Source organism: Phyllostomus hastatus, unplaced genomic scaffold (assembly GCF_019186645.2).
Source record: "Phyllostomus hastatus isolate PE091 unplaced genomic scaffold, TTU_PhHast_1.1 phas_contig_495, whole genome shotgun sequence".
NCBI lineage: Eukaryota > Metazoa > Chordata > Mammalia > Chiroptera > Phyllostomidae > Phyllostomus > Phyllostomus hastatus.
In genome coordinates this window covers 8,037,820-8,054,813 of record NW_025333895.1, presented here as the reverse complement: position 1 = coordinate 8,054,813, position 16,994 = coordinate 8,037,820, and the positions used below count along the sequence as shown (strand labels likewise).

Sequence of the window (16,994 nt, the reverse complement as noted above, 5' to 3'; positions counted from 1 at the left end):
CGTTTGCGACGTGAGCCACCGGAGACAGCAAGGGTGGCGAGTCCCCCACACCCGCATCCGGCGGAGCCAGAGGCTTCCGGAAGACAGCCCCGGGGTCCGGTGGGGAGTGGGAGGGGCGTAGGCAGTCACCGGTGGTCTCGGGGCCGGCGCACCGGGCACAGCAGGCTTCGTCTCCCAGCAGTGGCCGCCGAGGGTGGGGACAGGTGCACGGGGCTGCACCAGCGGCAGCCCTGCTCCAGGGAGCCCCTCGGGACCCAGGGCCCTAGCTGCTGGCCACGCAGCCCGGACGTCAGCTTTTACTGGACATGGCCTTCCTAGGCCCCCCCTGCCTCGGAGCCCAAATGCCCCAACCTCTTGGGGTGGAGGACCCAGGGCTCTGCCCCGGACCCCTGTTAGCTGCCTCAGATTCCGAACTACTCAGCTTCCCTCGCCCGCCTCCCCCCTTGGTTCTGCGGGGGGAGATGGGTCTCAGCAGCCCCGTGTGTGGCTGCTGCTGCTGTGGATTCCTGTCCCCGGCTGACTGTGTGGAGGCGGGTGGGTAAGCCCCTCCCTGCTCTGCCCAGGCCCCTCCCCCGGAGGCAGCCGGCCACCAGCGAGGGTCCAAATGGTGCTGGTGTGGGCATGGGCTCGCCCTCAGTGGCCCTCATTCAGGCCCAGGGTGCACAGAGCTGTCTGCCCCTGAGTCCTGCGAAGTTTCTGTTCGGGGGCACCCTGGGTGCCCTTCTTCTGCCCCCCCCCCCGCCCCGTGCCCTGGGGGAGTGGAGGCGGGACAGTGGCCTGAGATACAGGCGACACTGAGAGTTCAGGAGGTGGTAAATGCAGAACGTTCCTCAGGCCAGTGGCAACAGTTGGCCACCTCTGAGCCACACCTGGAGCCAGGGCCTGGCGGGGCCCTGGGCTGGAGGCGGAGGGAGCTGGAGGGGCTGCCACCGCCGGCGGCCTGGTAGCTGCCGTCCAGAAGGCTGCGCAGGAGCAGCGGGGTGGAGCACCCGCTTGCAGCGAATCCCTTGCCTGGTGGCGGGGGAGGTGGGGAGGCGGGGAGGCGGGGAGGCGGGCGGAGAAACAGGGGACCTGGGGAGGTGGGCGGGGGAAGGTGGGGGAAGGCGGGGAGGCGGGTCAGGGCACGGCGGGCGGCGGGGTGGTGGGGGGCAGGAGGAGAGAGGGGAGCTAGAGAGAGAGGAGTCGGGCGGCCGCGCGAGAGCCTCCTTCAGCACCTCGGACAGCGCCTGGACCCCGCGGCTCCCGGGCTGGCCCACGGGGAGAAACGTGGGCGGCTCAGAAAGGGACGCCCGCCTCGGGCTGCCCCACACCCGCGGGGGGATCGCGCAGGAGGAAGGCGGGGCGAGGCCCTGCCCCGGCCAGGTGGCAGCGATGCTGCTGGAGACGGAGCAGGACCGAGACAGGCCCGGTGCCCCCTCGGCCGCTGCTGTCTGCGCCTTCGGCGGGACTCGGGGTAAGAGCCCCCAGCCTCCAGCCCGAGCAGGAAGGCCCCGAGGGGAGAGACCGCAGAGGCAGGCAGAGGGACGCCTGGGATTAAGGGGCACAACCGGAGAGCAGAGAGGGAAGGAACGTCTCAGAGACCAGACCTCGGAAGGCCAGGAGGGACGGGGCACGGGTGAGGGAGGCCGGGGGTGGGGGGCCCGGAACTTCCAGCCACGGTCCCTGAGTGGTTTGGGGACCCAGACCCAGCGCCCCAGAACAGCAGGGGCCTCTCAGGCGCTGCCAGACCGAGGAGTGGTGCGGGTCGGAGGTGCCAAGTTCCCCCAGAGACCCACACCCCTCGGCTCCCACGGAGCCCAGCCTGGACCGCCCTCCCCAAAGGCCATTCGCTGGCCACGGGCGCTGGGGAGTCACGGAGGCACTGTGGGTGGGCCAGCCAGACGCGGAGCTGCAGCGCCTGGGGCCGCCGCCCCACCCTCCGCCCACCCGGAGCCGTCCCCAGTCAGTCCACACGCGGCCCCTCCTGGGCAGGCCTCCGCAGCAGCCGGCACCCGCTGGGCTCCAGGGCTCCGTCGCCCAAGTCCCGTCCCCTGGGTGCCAGGCGCCCTGCGAGGTGACGGGGAAATGAGGGGCTGTGGGCTGGCTGCAGGGGCCTCTGATCAACACTGAGAAACCCCAGACCTGGCGCCTGGAGGCCAGGAGAAGTGGGGGGAAGACCCCCGGGTGGAGGGACGCGGGGAGGAGGGCTTCGACCTCTCACCCCCTCGCCCTTCCTGGGGCCCCGCCCTCTCCGAGCCCCACACTGCGAGGGGCCGCACCGCTGTGTCCTGACGGCGGTGGCTGCAGGTGGCTGGCGCCGGCCTGTGAGCCAGAAAAGCTACCGGGTGGGGAAGGGGGGTGGTGCCGGCTCTCCATCCATGCCGGACAGGTGAGCCCCCGCAGGCCCACCTGTTCCGACTGGGACGGAATGCTGGAAAGCCAGGTGCAGGAGCTGCCTTCTCTGCAAACCGAGGGGCTGAGGGTGGAGGGACGTGAGGGCGAGCCTCGGGCTTCCCCCGCTGGTGCCGTGGCCACCGGTCCAGGCCGAGGACCCCGCCCTGCCCCCCCGCCCCCGGCGCCCACTCGGCCAGAAGGTCCAGCAGGGAGGCCCAGACGCGGCTCAGAGCCAGGAGATCTGTCTGAGGTCAGCTCTGGCTCCTCCAGCCCTCGGGCGCCACACTCACCCTCTCTGGGCCTCGGTGGCGTTCGTGCGGACCAGGCGTCGTCACCAAGTCTTCCGGGTGCGGGTCCAGCTCTTGAGTCTGAGCCTCAGCGGCCGTAGGACCCGGCTCCCTCCCCGACCCTCCTGCCCAGACCCCCAGCCTGCGCGCGCACCCGCGTCGGAGTTCAGGCCGCAGGCCGCAGCCCGCGCCCGCAGCGCAGGGGCAGGAAGCTGCGCGGCCCGGGGTAGAGCCCGCGGGCAGCCCTGGCCCGGCTCCTCCTCTGACCTTCCCAGCCCTCCGGCCGGCACTCGGGGTGGCGTCTGGGCACAACGGGTCCCCGCGCAAAGGCGCTCAGAGTCCGCGGACGCCGGGGGCGGCGAGGCTCAGCGACCCCCAGCCCCGCCCCGCGCCGCGGCCCCGCCCCCGGCCGCTCCGCCCTCCGCGCCGGCCGAGGCTCCGGGCCCCTGGGCGGCCCACGGGCGCAGCGCCCAGCAGCGCTGGGAGTCGCTCGGACGCCGACGGAGACCGCTGAGGCCGTAGCCTCCCTGGGCCCCGAAAAAGTTCGGGGCCGGATTTCGGTAGCGCCGGTCGGCGGGACCCATGGAGGCGCGCGGGGAGCTGGGCCCGGGCCGGGAGTCGGCGAGCGGCGACCTGCTGCTGGCGCTGCTGGCGCGGAGGGAGGACTTGCGCCGAGGTGGGTGCTCCGCGGAGCGGCTACGCCAGAGACGGTGGAGACCCAGCGGTTTCTGCTCCTTTCCCGGCCTGAGCACAGGACCTTCGGGACCGGGGTGGGAACGTTTTCGGGGCCCCAGCTCGTCCGCGCCTGGGCGCTCGGGCAGCAAGTTTGCGTCGGGGCCTCTGGAGCCGCGCTGTGGAGTGCGCGGTCATGGCGTTGCGCGGTTCCCGCCGGGAGCCCTCCGACTCCGGGACGGGCTGCGGAAAACCTCTGCCCGGTCGGGAGAAGAGCGCACGCAGCGCTCATGGGGCCCAGTGACCACGGGGAAGGAGGGTCCCCGGGAGGATAGCCCCCATCTAGACCCTCCGCGCTGTCCTGGGAAGAGAGTCCGGTGCGGGGCCCAGGGTGGAGCTGGCCGGCATGTGTAGATCGCCCCTAGTTGGCACCTGCACCCCACGCACCTGCCGTGGGCCCGCCCTGGGCTGGTCCTCTGGACCCTTCCTTCTACAGCCAAGACCCCAACTTTCCGGTGGCACCAGCCTCGCCCCCAGCGCTTTGGCTCCCGGAGATTCGGGACCATTCTCAGGGTGCTTCTGGGCTGGCGGAACCCGCGGGGTGGAGCCGGGGGCAGCCTGGTGCCGTGGGGACCAGCGGGACAGGGCAGGTGGGAAAGGAGTTTCGACCCGGCTGTGGGGTCTCATCCTTCCCTACTTATTTATTTATTTATTTGTTTTCCGACGGTTCTTGGGAGGGGTTGGCCGCAGGGGCTGTGAGGAAGGGGTGGGAGGGCGGTGAGGGGGGAGGGAGGGAGGGAAGGCGGGATCGCAGGCGCCAGCTCAGGAGGGTCCGCGGCTCTGCGGGGCCCCGCCAGCGCCCAGGGTGGGAGCTCCGCCGCGGCTGGAGTCGCCATGCAGCGTAAGACCCGGGTCGCCAGGGTTCTGCGGGGAGCTCGAGCGAGCGAGGGGTGCGGCGGGGGTGGCTTTTGCCTGACGCGGGTTGCGAGGACAGCGCGGCCAGCGCGGCCGGGCGCTGTCCGGGCCGCGGTGCTGAATCGCGCTGCGAGGGCCGGTCCAGCCATGGGCGCTTTGCGAGGTGCCCTCGCCGCTCTGCCATCGGCCCCCCACAGTGAGGGCCGGGGGCGCCCAGCAGACCCCCGGGCTCTGCTCCTGGGGCCGGAGTTTTGCCCGACGCGGGGCCGCGTCCCTTGCGGGGCTCCCGCTGCTGCCGGAGAGAGGTCGGTCGGTTCTCCGGCCCCAGTGAGGCCCCTCTTCTGTCCTCCCACCTGCTGCCCACCGGCCAGCAGCCAGAGGGGCCTGGGAGGGGGGCAGCCGCCAGGTGAGCGTGGCAAGGTGGGTGCAACGTTCGTGTAGGTTCCAGCTGCTGTGCGTGGCGCTCTCCTCTCTGGGAGACCTGTCTGAATTAGCGGGGAGTCCTCACCCCATGAGCACCCTGAAAAGCCCCCCACGGACGCCCGGCGCTCCCGCAGGCCACCCCTGAGTCTCAGCAGCCGGGCTCCCCAGAGGCCTGCAGAGGAGCGGCCGGCCGGTGGAGTGATGTGGCTGAGTGCTCGGCGCCCACGCTGGAGCCTGAGGACCGCGGGCCCGTCTGCCCAGCCCCCTCGCACGGCGGGCGCCCGTGGCTGCCGGAGATGGGGAGGGTGTCGGTTTTTACCTTGCCGGGGCTCAGACCGGCCGTGGGGCTGGACGGCCCAAGGAGTCTCTTTCTCACCACCGGGGAGCTCAGTTGTGCAAGCAGTGAGGGTGACTGGGGGGTGTGGGCCCCACGACACCACCCACCCATCTTCCCGCCCCACGCGCAGAGAGCTCCGGGGTGCAGTTTCACCGGAGCTCAGCGTGCACCTTTCCTTCGTGGGGGAACCCGGGGGAAGGAGCCGCATCCGTCCGATGGGCTGGCCCGGGCGCCTTCCCGCTCACGGGCGCACTTCTAAACCCACTTCCGTTCCCCCGAGTTTCTGCAGCCGGCTGGCCGCGGGCTCCGGCGCCATCACTCCCTGCACTGGGGGAGCCCAGCGGCCCCTCCGGTCCGCTGGGGAAGGGGCTGTGCACAGGGCCAGGGGTCTCCCTGCGTCCCCCGGGGGGGCTGGGATGGGAAGGGGACGGGCGCTCCCCGCTCTGGGCGGTGCCCCTGACGGCGACGGTGGTCCCCCTGCCCCGCAGAGATCCCGCTGTGCGCCGGCTGCGACCAGCACATCCTGGACCGCTTCATCCTCAAGGCGCTGGACCGGCACTGGCACAGCAAGTGCCTCAAGTGCAGCGACTGCCACACGCCACTGGCCGAGCGCTGCTTCAGCCGCGGGGAGAGCGTGTACTGCAAGGAGGACTTCTTCAAGTGAGCCGGGGGCTGCCGGGGCGGGGAGGGCGCGCGGCGCCCGGGGCCCCGGGTCCCCGAGACAGCCAAGCCAGCCGGGAGCCCCGGGAGACTGGTCACCCAGGCAGGGCACCCCGGGGCCTCTCTCCGTGAGTGGCTGGACATGGCTCGCACATGAGCACGTTATTGCCTTACACACTTACTTTTGTGAAAAGTGGAAGTCGCTTAAAAAGATAGTCCCGTGTCTACAGAACTCTGCTGGGCTTACTCCCCCCTTAGTGTTGGCCTTGTTTTTGCCCTTCGTGCTCCCGGGTGTGGGGGCGCTTTCCCGGTGGGGATTGACCTTCCTGGCGCCGCTGAGGGCTCTGTGCCCCTCAGGACCCCGGGTGTCGCCTCTCGGTACTCTGTGCGCTTTGCCTGGGCCGCAGGGCAGGTGACCACACGGGCAGAACCCGCGAGTCTCCCTCGCTCTCTCCCGGAACAGGCCTGCGCGGCGCGCGCTGGGGGCTCTCGCTCCCGCTCGGGGCGAAGGAGCCGCCGGCGCCGCGCTGAGCCGCGCCTTGTGCGTCCCGCAGGCGCTTCGGGACCAAGTGCGCCGCGTGCCAGCTGGGCATCCCGCCCACCCAGGTGGTGCGCCGCGCCCAGGACTTCGTGTACCACCTGCACTGCTTCGCCTGCGTCGTGTGCAAGCGGCAGCTGGCCACGGGCGACGAGTTCTACCTCATGGAGGACAGCCGGCTGGTGTGCAAGGCGGACTACGAGACGGCCAAGCAGCGAGGTCAGCCGGAGGGGGCGACAGTCACGGGGCAGGTCTTGGCGCCCCTTCCTCGTCTGCCGGGGGGGCGCTAAGGCGGGCCCAGACGGAGCGCGGAGGGATCCTTGCCGCCCGGGCCCTCCGCGAGGCGCTCACCATGGGGCGCGAACTTGAGCGCCTTCTCTCGGGTGGGGCGGCGAGGGCACTCCCACCCCCACGCTCGGAGCTGGAGCCCGGGTGGGAGCAGCTCGCAGACCCGCTCTGGGGACCCGGGGTCTGGGGTCTCAGCGGCCGCCTCGCTCGGGAGCCGGAGCAGAGAGGCTGATCTGAATTTGCGAATTATCACCCCTCGTCTTAATTCTGTCCCTAAATCCTCGACTGTGAAAAGCCGGCCCTACCCAGGCGCTTAGAACAAAGGGGAGAGGGGAAGGGCACCTGCCCGCGGGCGATCGAGGCTGGAGGCGCCTGCGAGCCGGGGCCGCGGGTCCTCAGCAAGGCCGCGGAGCAGCCCTGCGTCCGCACCGGACGCCTCCACCCCCGTTTTCTCCCTGGCTCCCAGCGCGCGCGCGACCCGCCAGGCCCCACCGTCCCCCCAGCCGGGGCGGTCGGTCTCTGGGGGGTACGCACGAGGGGCCCCGACGTCGCGCACTAGGAGGGGGCCGGAGCGCTGGGCGGCGGGAGCGGCAGGCCCAGGCTCACGGCTCCCCCGCGGTGCAGAGGCTGAGGCCACGGCCAAGCGGCCGCGCACGACCATCACGGCCAAGCAGCTGGAGACGCTCAAGAGCGCCTACAACACGTCGCCCAAGCCGGCGCGCCACGTGCGCGAGCAGCTCTCGTCCGAGACCGGCCTGGACATGCGCGTCGTGCAGGTCAGCGCCCCGCGCCGCCGCGGCCGCCCCGCCGGGCTCGGCCGCCCCGCCGCCGCTCACCGGCACCCCTCCCCCCCACCCCCAGGTGTGGTTCCAGAACCGCCGGGCCAAGGAGAAGAGGCTCAAGAAGGACGCGGGCAGGCAGCGCTGGGGCCAGTACTTCCGCAGCATGAAGCGCGCGCGCGGCGGCTCCAAGTCGGACAAGGACAGCGTCCAGGAGGAGGGGCAGGACAGCGACGCCGAGGTCTCCTTCACCGGTACGGGCGGCCAGGCGCGGCCGCGGCCCGCCGCGCAGGTGGAGCTGCCGCGTCGCGGAGAGCCGCCGCCCGGGGTCCCGAAGGGCGCTGGGTTTGCTGGGTGCAGGGGGCGGAGGGATCTGAATTTCCTAGTCGGTGGCCCCTTCGGCCTTACTTAAAAAAATTTTTTTTAATATTATTTTTAAGGAATTTTTAAAGATTTTATTTATTTATTTTTGGAGAGGGAAGGGAGGGAGAAATAGAGAGAAACATCAATGTGCGGTTGCTGGGGGCTGTGGCCTGCAACCCAAGCATGTGCCCGACTGGGAATTGAACCTCTGATGCTTTGGTTCACAGCCCACGCTCAATCCACTGAGCTACACCAGCCAGGGCTCAAAAAATTTTTTAAAGATTTTATTTATTTTTAAAGAGAAGGTAAGGGAGAAAGAGGGAGAGAAACATAAGTGTGTGGCTGCCTCTGGAGTGCCCCATCCTGGGGACCGGGCCCAGCCATGTGCCCTGACTGGGAATTGAACTGGTGACCCTTTCGGCACTCAATCCACTGAGCCACACCAGCCAGGGCCTTACTTTATACAATTTATTTGTAGACCCTTGTCCCCCATCCCGGAGCCCTGTGGGTTGCTCCACCCCTGGAGGGGGCCAGAAACCCTGTGACCCCACCCTTCGGCAGGCTTTCCTGTGGGGGAGGGCCCAGCCCCCCTCTCTGGCTCCCCCACCATTGCGATGATTTTTAGGAACGTGGGCAGCCCATTCTGGGGTAAAGGACTAAAGCTTCGGGATGCTTGCTGTTGGGGGCTCTGCCCTTCCCTGTGGGGCACGGAGGGCTCATTCTCCTGCGCCAGGGCCCCACCTCGCCCCTCGCTGCCTGTCCAGAGATTCTCTCTTTGGCTGCCTCCTGACCTCAGGGGCCTCACCCAGCCTCTCTGGGCCTCCAGCCACTGCTCTGCAACAGGGGGGTGGGGGGTGTCTGTGCCGCACCCCCAAGGCAGCTTTGGGGCTTGTCCAGAGCCTCAGGTCCGCTAGACTGTCCCTGGCACTGTCCCACGGTGGGGGGGGGGGAGGGGCGTTCCCCGTCCTGAGACACTGGGTGGGACTGAGCTGAACGAACGCTGGGGTGGAGGTGGGGGGAGGTCACCCTGCAGGAGGGGCCCCCGAGGGCAGCCCGAGGCCGGGGAAGGCGGGCACTGACCGGAACCCCCCGCTTCCGTTGCAGAAGAGCCGTCCATGGCGGAGATGGGCCCCGCCAACGGTCTCTACGGCAGCCTGGGGGAGCCCACCCCGGCATTGGGCCGGCCCTCGGGGGCCCCGGGCAGCTTCCCGCTGGAGCACGGAGGCCTGGCTGGCCCGGAACCCTACCGAGAGCTGCGCCCCAGCAGCCCCTACGGCGTGCCCCCGTCTCCCGCGGCCCTGCAGGGCCTCCCCGGGCCCCAGCCCCTCCTTTCCAGCTTGGTGTACCCTGATGCCAGCCTGGGCCTCGTACCCGCGGGGGCCCCCGGGGGGCCTCCTCCGCCCATGAGGGTGCTGACAGGGAACGGCCCCAGCTCCGACCTGTCCACGGGGAGCAGCGGGGGCTACCCCGACTTCCCCGCCAGCCCCGCCTCCTGGCTGGACGAGGTGGACCACGCCCAGTTCTGACCGAGGCGCAGGCCCCGCTGAGCACCGGACTTGAAGGGTCTGGCCCCCGGAGCCGCCCCTGGCTGGGTGGCCTGGAGCTGCTCTCTGTCCTTCCCTAAAGCCTTGGACCTCCGGGAGAAGCAGATGCCACAGCGGGGGACAGGATGATGTGGGGGGGGGGTTCTGTGCAGCTCGGGGCCGACAGGCTCACCGGGGGCAGGGACAATCTCGCCCGCTCCTCCTCGGACGCAGGGCCGGCTGCCTGGAGGCCGCCCAGCAAGCCTTGTTTTGCAGGCGGATTTCTCCCCCACCCCACCCCACCCAGGCCAGGCCCTCCCTGGAGCCCCTTCCCGGCCCGGTCCAGCCCGGTGGGAAGAAGCTTTACCCTCTAACATTGAAAAAAGACTGCAGGCCACACTTTCATTTCTCCGGCTCTGTCTGCCTGAGCTGTGCCGCGCTGCGGCCCCCACTCTGGGTCAGAGACTGGCCTCCCCTGTCCAGGCAGGAAGTGGCGGTGGCAGGGGGCACCTCTGTGTCCTTTCTGCGTGCGCCCTCCGGGAGCCTCCCTGCCGCCAGCCCTGCCTTCCCCAGGAGCCTCCTCGCCCCTCCGCGCCGGGGCACGGGGCCCTGGTTGTTCTGGTTCTGCCTGGACTCCACCACCCTGTGGAGTCGACGGGACCCCCGCGGGCGCCCCGGTCTCGGGATCAGTCCTCGCAGCCCAGGCGCAGCTCCCTCCCAGCACAGCCTGAGTTCCCAGCCCCTCCCCCTCCAGGCCACGCCCAGCCCACCCATTTCCGTTGCCAAACAGCCCCCTGCCCCCACCCCCGCCCCCCAGCTGCCTCTAACTGCCGCGGGCTGGACGACAGCCAGGGGAGGCTGGGGGCGGGGCTCCTCGGAGCCCACCCTGCCCCCTCCTGCGGCCGAGGTCCCCAGAAACAGGCTGGCGCGCCTGTGTCCAAGTCATTCCTTCGAACCTGTGTCCCCAGCTACCTGTTGGGTCTGTGAACGTCCTGTGTCTTTTATTTATTCTCTGACTATCAGCTTTTTCCAAGACTTTCAATAAATTTGTCAGTTGCTGTCGTTGGAAGGTGTGGGCCTTTAGTGAGGCTGGGGCGCGGGTGGGGGTGGGGCAGGCGGGTTGGGGGGGGGAGGGCCGAGCCGGTTCTTTCAAAGCTGGGCGGCCGCGTTGGAGAAGCTGCTGGCTCCTCGCCGGGGATGGCACCTGGTGTGAACAGGGCCCTTTTGTCCCCGGATCTTGGCCAAACTTCCCAGCACTGTTAGGAGGTGTAGGAGAGCAGACTGGGCCACTCTTCGGGGGAGGGGCCGGGGCCTCCGCCCGGTCCCCGGGAGAGGTGGGGGCGGGGGCCAGTGACAGCACAGCCCGCAGCCTGGAGCGGGCACCCTGGGGGGCGGGAACGCCGGCGTGGCTGGTGTGTGTGTGTGTGGGGGGGGGGTGTCTGCGCAGGCTCCTCGGGGTCTTTCCAACCTGGATGCCAGTCCCAGCCGTCTGCTCACTTTCTGGGTGGCCCTGGGCAAGTGAGCCCCATTTTGCCCCGTGGAGGCAGTGGTGATAGCCCTCTGGAAGGGGGGCACGGAGGGGTCCATGATGTGAGCCTCTCCAGGGGCCCCCGCCGGGCAGCTGGGCACCGGGGTGGGTGGGAGGACAGGCCCCGGTCAAGCAGAAAGGGGCCCCGCACCGGGAAGGAGGAGCAGGCGCTCCCCAGGGGTCCCCTTTGCCAGACGGCCAGTAGGGGGAGGCTTTGGTCAAGCTGCCCCCCAGCCCCACGCACCCACAGGCCGGCCGCTCCCCAGGACCTGGAGACATGGTACCCGGGTGGGGTGGGGACTGCCACGGGCAGCCCCCTAGTCCACAAGGCCCCTTGGACAGAGGCGTGGGTGCAGCCTGGAAGGGGGGTGGCTGGGAGGGGAAACACAAAGCGATGTGGGGGTGGGAGAAGGGGCCCCGACGGCCACTTGGGGTACACTGGGGGCACTGTGAGCAACGGCGAGGAGGCCGGAGGCTGAGGTGTCTTGGGGGGCCCTGGGGCATGGGGCTCAACGGCCAGGGACCTGGGCAGCGACAGGTGGGGCGGGGCCTGAGGCGGTGGTGGCCTTGTTCTCCCCCTGGGGGGACCGGAGCCCGAGGGAGGGAAAGCGGGGCAGCCTGGTGGGACTCCCGGTGGAACTCCCGGTGGGCCCCGGATGCAGGGGGTTCAGGCCACCGAGGGCAGTTGGTGCCTGTCGGGCAGCCCCCAGGGGGGGATCATAAATCCTCGGCCTCGCCCCCGGCCCCCCGGGACCTGCCTGGCAGCCCTGACAGGTTAATAAAGTGCTAAGTGTCCCCGAGGGGCCTCGGAGCGGCTCGCGGTTCCCGCCCCACCGGCAGCAGCTGCAGCGCGGCGGCGGTGACCCCGAGTCGGCCTGGCCCCGGCCCGCACCGAGCGCTCGGGGCCTGGCAGATGGGGCCTCGAGGGCCTCACCCAGTCGCTGCTTCACTTCCCAGCCTCGGTCTCCCGGGCTGAGCAACGCGGGGTCCCGCAGACTCCACCGGACCTGGGCCCCCGAAAACCCAAGCACTCAGGGAGAGTCGGGGTCTCCCGGTGCAGCAGGGGCAGGTGCGGCAGACCTCAGGTGGAGGGGGCCTTGGGCCAAGGGGCCGGCCGCCTGCAGGCCCAGGGTCTCGGAGGGAGGGAAGGAGAAGGCCCGTGCCCGTCGTTGCGGGTCCCCTTCTGGAGGGGTCACTGGAGACCACCCGTTTTCCACGATGAACCCCGTCAGCCCGACGGAGTGTCTAGGTGCACGCGAGTGTCCCCGAGAGAGCAGGGCTCCTGGCGCCCTCTGTCCCGTGGGACGAACCGAGTCCTGTGATCGGGGCCTGGTGGGAGAGGGGCCGCCCCTGCGGAGCGGGGTCCCCTCAGGAGGGGACCCGTCTTATGGTGGTGCCCTGGGTTGCCCCGAGCCGCCAGGCTGCAGGGGCAGACGCCACCGGGGGCGGCGAGGGGGCTGAGCGGGAAGGGCGCTGTGAGGAGGCCGGTGGGCGGAGAGTGGGGAGGGGGTGTGGGCTGTGAGGAGCGGGGACGCCGCTGGCGTTTTGCCCCTGTGTTCCCGCTCCTCTGGGCGGGAGGCCGGGGGTGGGGGGTGGGCGAGCAGCAGGCCCGCTGGGCTCCGGGTGGGGGCACCCTGACGGGGACGCGGGACCCGCCGGGCTCTCGCTAGCCTCTTTCGGTGTGTCCGGGGCCTCGGGGCTCGTGAACTCTCCAGCCGGCGGTTGCATTGCGTCGGCAAACGCCAGCACTGAACAGCGCCAACAACGCTTCCACGGCTTCCCTTTTAGTGGAAAAGGGCCTCCTGTCTTTTCTGTCAGCTTTGCACACAAAGGACCCTCCCAAACCGGAGACAGTGCGTCCCTGTCCCCAGACCCGGGGACACTCCCCGCTCCCCCGCCTCGCCTCCCTCCTGCCATCTGACACAGAACCGCCGCGTTCCCCTGCGTCTGGGGACTGTCCCCCCAGACCGGCACAGGAGGGGGTGGGGCCCAAACCCCCAGGACCCGCCTGGTTGAGGAGCGAGACCATAAATCACCGGGTTTCTGAGGAGTCAGCCCGGAAGCGACATCCCAGGGACTGTGACGATCAATTCTTTAAGCCCATAATTGTTCAAATTACTCTGGGCAACATAAAACATTAATTTTAAGAAATTTAATAGAAAAAAAGCTCTTTAAATCCGCAACGAGATAAATAGCACCCGGCGGTGCGACCTTTTCCACACCTTGGTGACATTGAATAATCTGAAAGTTATTTACATTTTCATTCTCCGCAGGAGATGTTGACAAGCTTTTGGCCGTGGGCGAGGTGCGCGGGGTGGGAGCGCCCCCTCCCCCCTAATTAATGGGCACGCGGCGACTTCATAAGCGGAACCGCCATCCGTCTGCTCGTCCGACTGCAGGGACGCCCCCCCACCCTGCTGGAGCCGAGGAGGCCGAGAGGTTCATTTTTTACCATAAAAATGTCTCCTCCCGACCACCACCGGGCCTCCCTCCCGGCATTCCAGAGCAGCTGTCGGGGGTGTCGGGCGGCAGGAGCCCAGGGTGGAACCTGGGAGAAAAACCACAAGTGGCGGCCCGGAGTCCGCGGCGCACCTGCGCTGGGCCTGGGAGCAGGTGTGAGCGGGGTCGGGGGTCCCTGGGGGGTGGCTGGCCCTCAAGCACACTCACACACACACTCACACTCACACACACTCACACACGGCCTTCCGCCTCTCCTTGCCTCCAGTCCCCGAGAGAGGTCCAGGTAAGTGGGCTCAGCCAGGTTGCTGGATGTGACAGGTGAGTGGGGAGGAGGGTGCCACGCTAGGCACAGACTCATCTCTGGGGTGGGGACGCCCGGGGCTCCCTGCCCGGCCCTGCCTGGCTGTCACGGAGGAGCCACTGAGCCAGGCACCCAGGAGGAGGGAGGAGGGCAGGCCCGGGCGTGGACTCCCGCCGTGGCTCCCCGTGGCGGTGTGACCTGAGGCAAGTCGCTTCGCCTCTCCAGCTGGCGAAGGGCAGGGGGCACAACCTCCTTCCCCGGGCACCTGTGGGGAGGGCCGGAACGGGCCAGGCCAGGGGCTCGGCCCACCTGCGGCAGCATCTGAACCGCCTTCCTTGGGTTCTGCGGGCCGAGCCCCCCCTGACCCAGAGCGGGCAGGACCCACCAGGCCTGTGCACCCTGGGGACTCGGGCGCCTGGGCTCGGGGCAGCACGGGAGCGCACACCGGCACACTCACACGCGTGCACGCTCACCACCGTCCCCGTCACGGGTGCACACCCAGCTCTCACTCGCAAGCACCCCCTTCCCACGCTCTCCCAGGGCAAGGGCCCGTGAACCTGAACCGTGGCGGTTGGGGAGGGTCCTCGTGGGGGTTCCCCCTGTCCATCGTAACAGAGGCCAGAACGCCCCTGGGCCTCCGGCCCTGGGTAGGGTCAGCCATGCCTTGTCCCGAGGCAGGGAGGGCGGGCTGAGCTGGGGCACCCTTCCTAACTCATAGGGAACCCTGCTTTCGTGCTGAGGTCCTGGAGGCCTGCTGTCCTCGGTGGCTCTGCAGGGACCTCTGACCCCGGTGCCAGGGACGGGGAACCCAGCCGGCATCAGAGCTGGTTGCTGCCCCTCTGCCCGATGCCCCATGGTGGGTGGGCGGGTGGGTGGGCAGGGGCCCAGCGGAGCCCAGGGGCAGGGTGCCGGCCCAACGGGGCATCATCCGCTGGCTGGCGACCGTCCTGAGGGCGGGGGAAGGAGGCCGTTGTCTGGTCCCCACACCCGAGGTCTCTGGCCACGGGACCCTACAGTCACTCGGCGCCTGCAGCGCCGGTGCTCCTCCCCCGGTAACCACGTCCGGGGTGGAGAGGCTGGAACCCTGGGCCGCAGCAACCCCACCCCCAGACGTGCACCCAAAGCAGCTCCGACGGCCTCACACTGGTGCCGACGAGAGCCATACGGAAACGGCCCGAGGCCCAGGAATTAACACATGAATTAAAAACTCGGTGCATCCACACTGGGGTTGCCACGGCCACGGACGGAGTTGTGTGCCCATGCACTGACAGTGTGGACGCACCGACAGCATGGATGCACAGGCGCAGGCCGCCAGGAGGAAGAAGCCCGAAGCCGGCTGCAGATGCCACAGGAAATGCTTCCCGTATTTAGGTGAATCGTCCAGATGCAGCCGGCCGCAGAGGTGGGTGGGGAGGGGCTGCCCACGGGCTCAGGGCGTCTGTCTGAGGTGAGGAAATGCTTTAGGAGGACCCTGGCGCCTCGTCCACGTGAACACGGTTCGCTCCACCGCAGGTGCGTTTCACCTGCATTTTGGAAAGGGGGGGGCACCGCTCACCCCTCCCCGGAAGGTCAGACAGGAAGTCGTGAGATGACGGACAGCTTTGGGGGCCAGGGCCCCGGGCTGCGGGGGGGCAACTCCCACTCTGTCCGAATGCTACCCTCTCCCCAGAGGTCCCAGGGGGCCGCTCTGCCTGGGGCACACGGGGTCTGCCCAGCAGCTGGCCCCGGGCAGGAGGGACAGGGCCCAGCGGCTGTGGCCCTGACCTGCCAGGGGTGGGGGCTGGCAGCAGAGGTCCCCTCCCCAGCTGAGAACAGCTGGCCTGGTGTCCTCCCTGTGAGCCAGTGACATGAATGGATGAGACCAGCGCCCCCCCGTCTGGAGAGGAAGTCTGGCCTTGCGAGGCCCCGGCCCCGCCCCCCCGCACAGCAGGGCGGGGCATTTCCAGTCCCCGGGCCGCTAGTCCCCCGCAGGACGCTCCTTTACAAAGTGACACTCTGTCCTGTCCCCCAGGCAAAAGCTCTACAAGAGCCCCTGGCCATTGTCCCCAGGCCAGCCCACCCTTACCACCAGCCTTGTTTGACCTCCAGAAAGGTCAGAGGTCGAGGCTCCAGAGGTTCCCGGCTGACACAGGGACACAGGCGCTCTCACAGGCACCGCCCACTTCCTTTCTTTGCTCGGGGAGCGGGGCTGGAGGCGGACGGGGCTGCCGCCAGGGTCGGGCCAGCCGCACTGAGACCGCACCGCCGCCGAGCAGGGGGCGGGGCCTCCCTGGAGGACGGGGTGGGGGTGGGGGGTGAGGGGCCCGGCGGGCAGAGCTCCGAGCTGCAGGGCTTGGCCCCTCCCGATGGCCGGCAGGGGGAGGCGGGAGTGGGGCGGAAGGACCGGGAAGGACTGCCATCGGTGCTCTCTCTTCCCCAGACAGGAGGCGGGCGTGGTCGGCTCGGGAGGAGGGACCCAGCCACGGGGCCCCCAGGTCCTGGCACCCAGGGGTGGGGTGGGGGCGTCCCTTATCATCTCAGTCTCCTCAGGGCAGTGGCCCTGTAGTTCCCGGGGTACCCGGGGACCTAGGGCTGAGGGCCTCCGAGCCCATCTGGAAGATTCCTTTTTGGCTGCCGGAGGCCTCTCTGTAGCTCTCACTGGAGACTCAGCGGGGTGGGGCATGGGGCGGCAGCTCCAGGCCCCTGACAAATGCTTTGTTCAGAGCTCTGGCTAATCTTTAGAATGACAAGGTTTAAAATTTAATTAGCAAGGCCTGTTATGCAAAGTCTGCTCATTAAACTAAGTGTCCCATTAGTTACAATGAGGTGGGGGCGGGCGGGGTGTTGCAGCGGCTGCGGCCCAGACGCAGGTCCGCAGGAAGGTTTATGGCGGCCTTGGCTCTGCGGGCTGGGCCGTAACTCAGGGGGCGGAGCTGTCCCCCAGTCCTTCAGGTGACATGGGGCATCGGAGGAGGGAGGAGCCGGCCGGTGGCCCGGTGGCTGTCAGGGGCTGAGATATGCAGGCGCGGGACCCACCAGGCGGGGAGATGATGTCACCCCCAGGGTCAGGCCGGTGCTGGTGCCGGTGGGCGCTGCCTTCAGGTGTGCCGAGGCCCCGGGTCCTCCTGCCCTGGGTGCCCTGCCCCATCCATTTCCCCAGCTAATGGGCGTGGCTCATTTCTCAGTACAAAAGCATAGTATGCTCCTGGTGGGAAATTTGGAAAACGCAGGACCCCCCCACACACACACAGGTAGGCCCCCATGGAAACCTTTTGGGTGCCCGTAGTCGTGGGCCTCTGACCGGGGTGTGGGTGCATCATGCACCCAGCTGCTCTGGGACCCTGTCCTTCACTTCGGTGTCACACTGGCCGTTTCCTGGGTCGCTGCGTGTCCCTCCCGAGATGCCTTAGCTGGGGTCTGGCTGGACCGTGGGCCCCTCCTGTGGATTCTGTGGGCTCTGGGGGTGTCTGTGCCTGCTCCCAGCTTCAGGGGGGCTGCTCCTCCGGCTGTCAGGACCACCCAGCGGGCATCGCCTGCCCTGCCTCCCTGCCCCGCCCCCCAGGCTGGG

General features: G+C 69.1%; 1 protein-coding gene across 2 annotated transcripts; it reads left to right on the top strand.

Annotated features, from left to right (window-relative positions):
- Positions 1–1,371: 1,371 nt before the first annotated feature.
- Positions 1,372–9,161, top strand: LHX3 (LIM homeobox 3). Of its 2 annotated transcripts, none has more exons than XM_045846428.1 (6): positions 1,372–1,453; positions 5,496–5,667; positions 6,222–6,424; positions 7,118–7,269; positions 7,355–7,526; positions 8,740–9,161. In XM_045846428.1, exons 1-6 carry the CDS (start codon positions 1,372–1,374, stop codon positions 9,159–9,161), a joined length of 1,203 nt encoding a protein of 400 aa, XP_045702384.1. The 2 variants fall into 2 exon arrangements, with proteins under 2 accessions (XP_045702384.1, XP_045702383.1); XM_045846427.1 differs by lacking the exon at positions 1,372–1,453 and adding an exon at positions 3,243–3,336.
- The last annotated feature ends 7,833 nt before the right edge of the window (positions 9,162–16,994 follow it).

Excerpts from the sequence above, each read along its gene's own strand:
- LHX3 (XM_045846427.1), top strand. The coding sequence starts at position 3,243 with ATGGAGGCGCGCGGGGAGCTGGGCCCGGGCCGGGAGTCGGCGAGCGGC. Across the intron at positions 3,337-5,495 it reads GAGGGAGGACTTGCGCCGAG|AGATCCCGCTGTGCGCCGGC; the intron begins GTGGGTGCTCCG and ends CCTGCCCCGCAG. Across the intron at positions 7,270-7,354 it reads TGGACATGCGCGTCGTGCAG|GTGTGGTTCCAGAACCGCCG; the intron begins GTCAGCGCCCCG and ends CCCCACCCCCAG.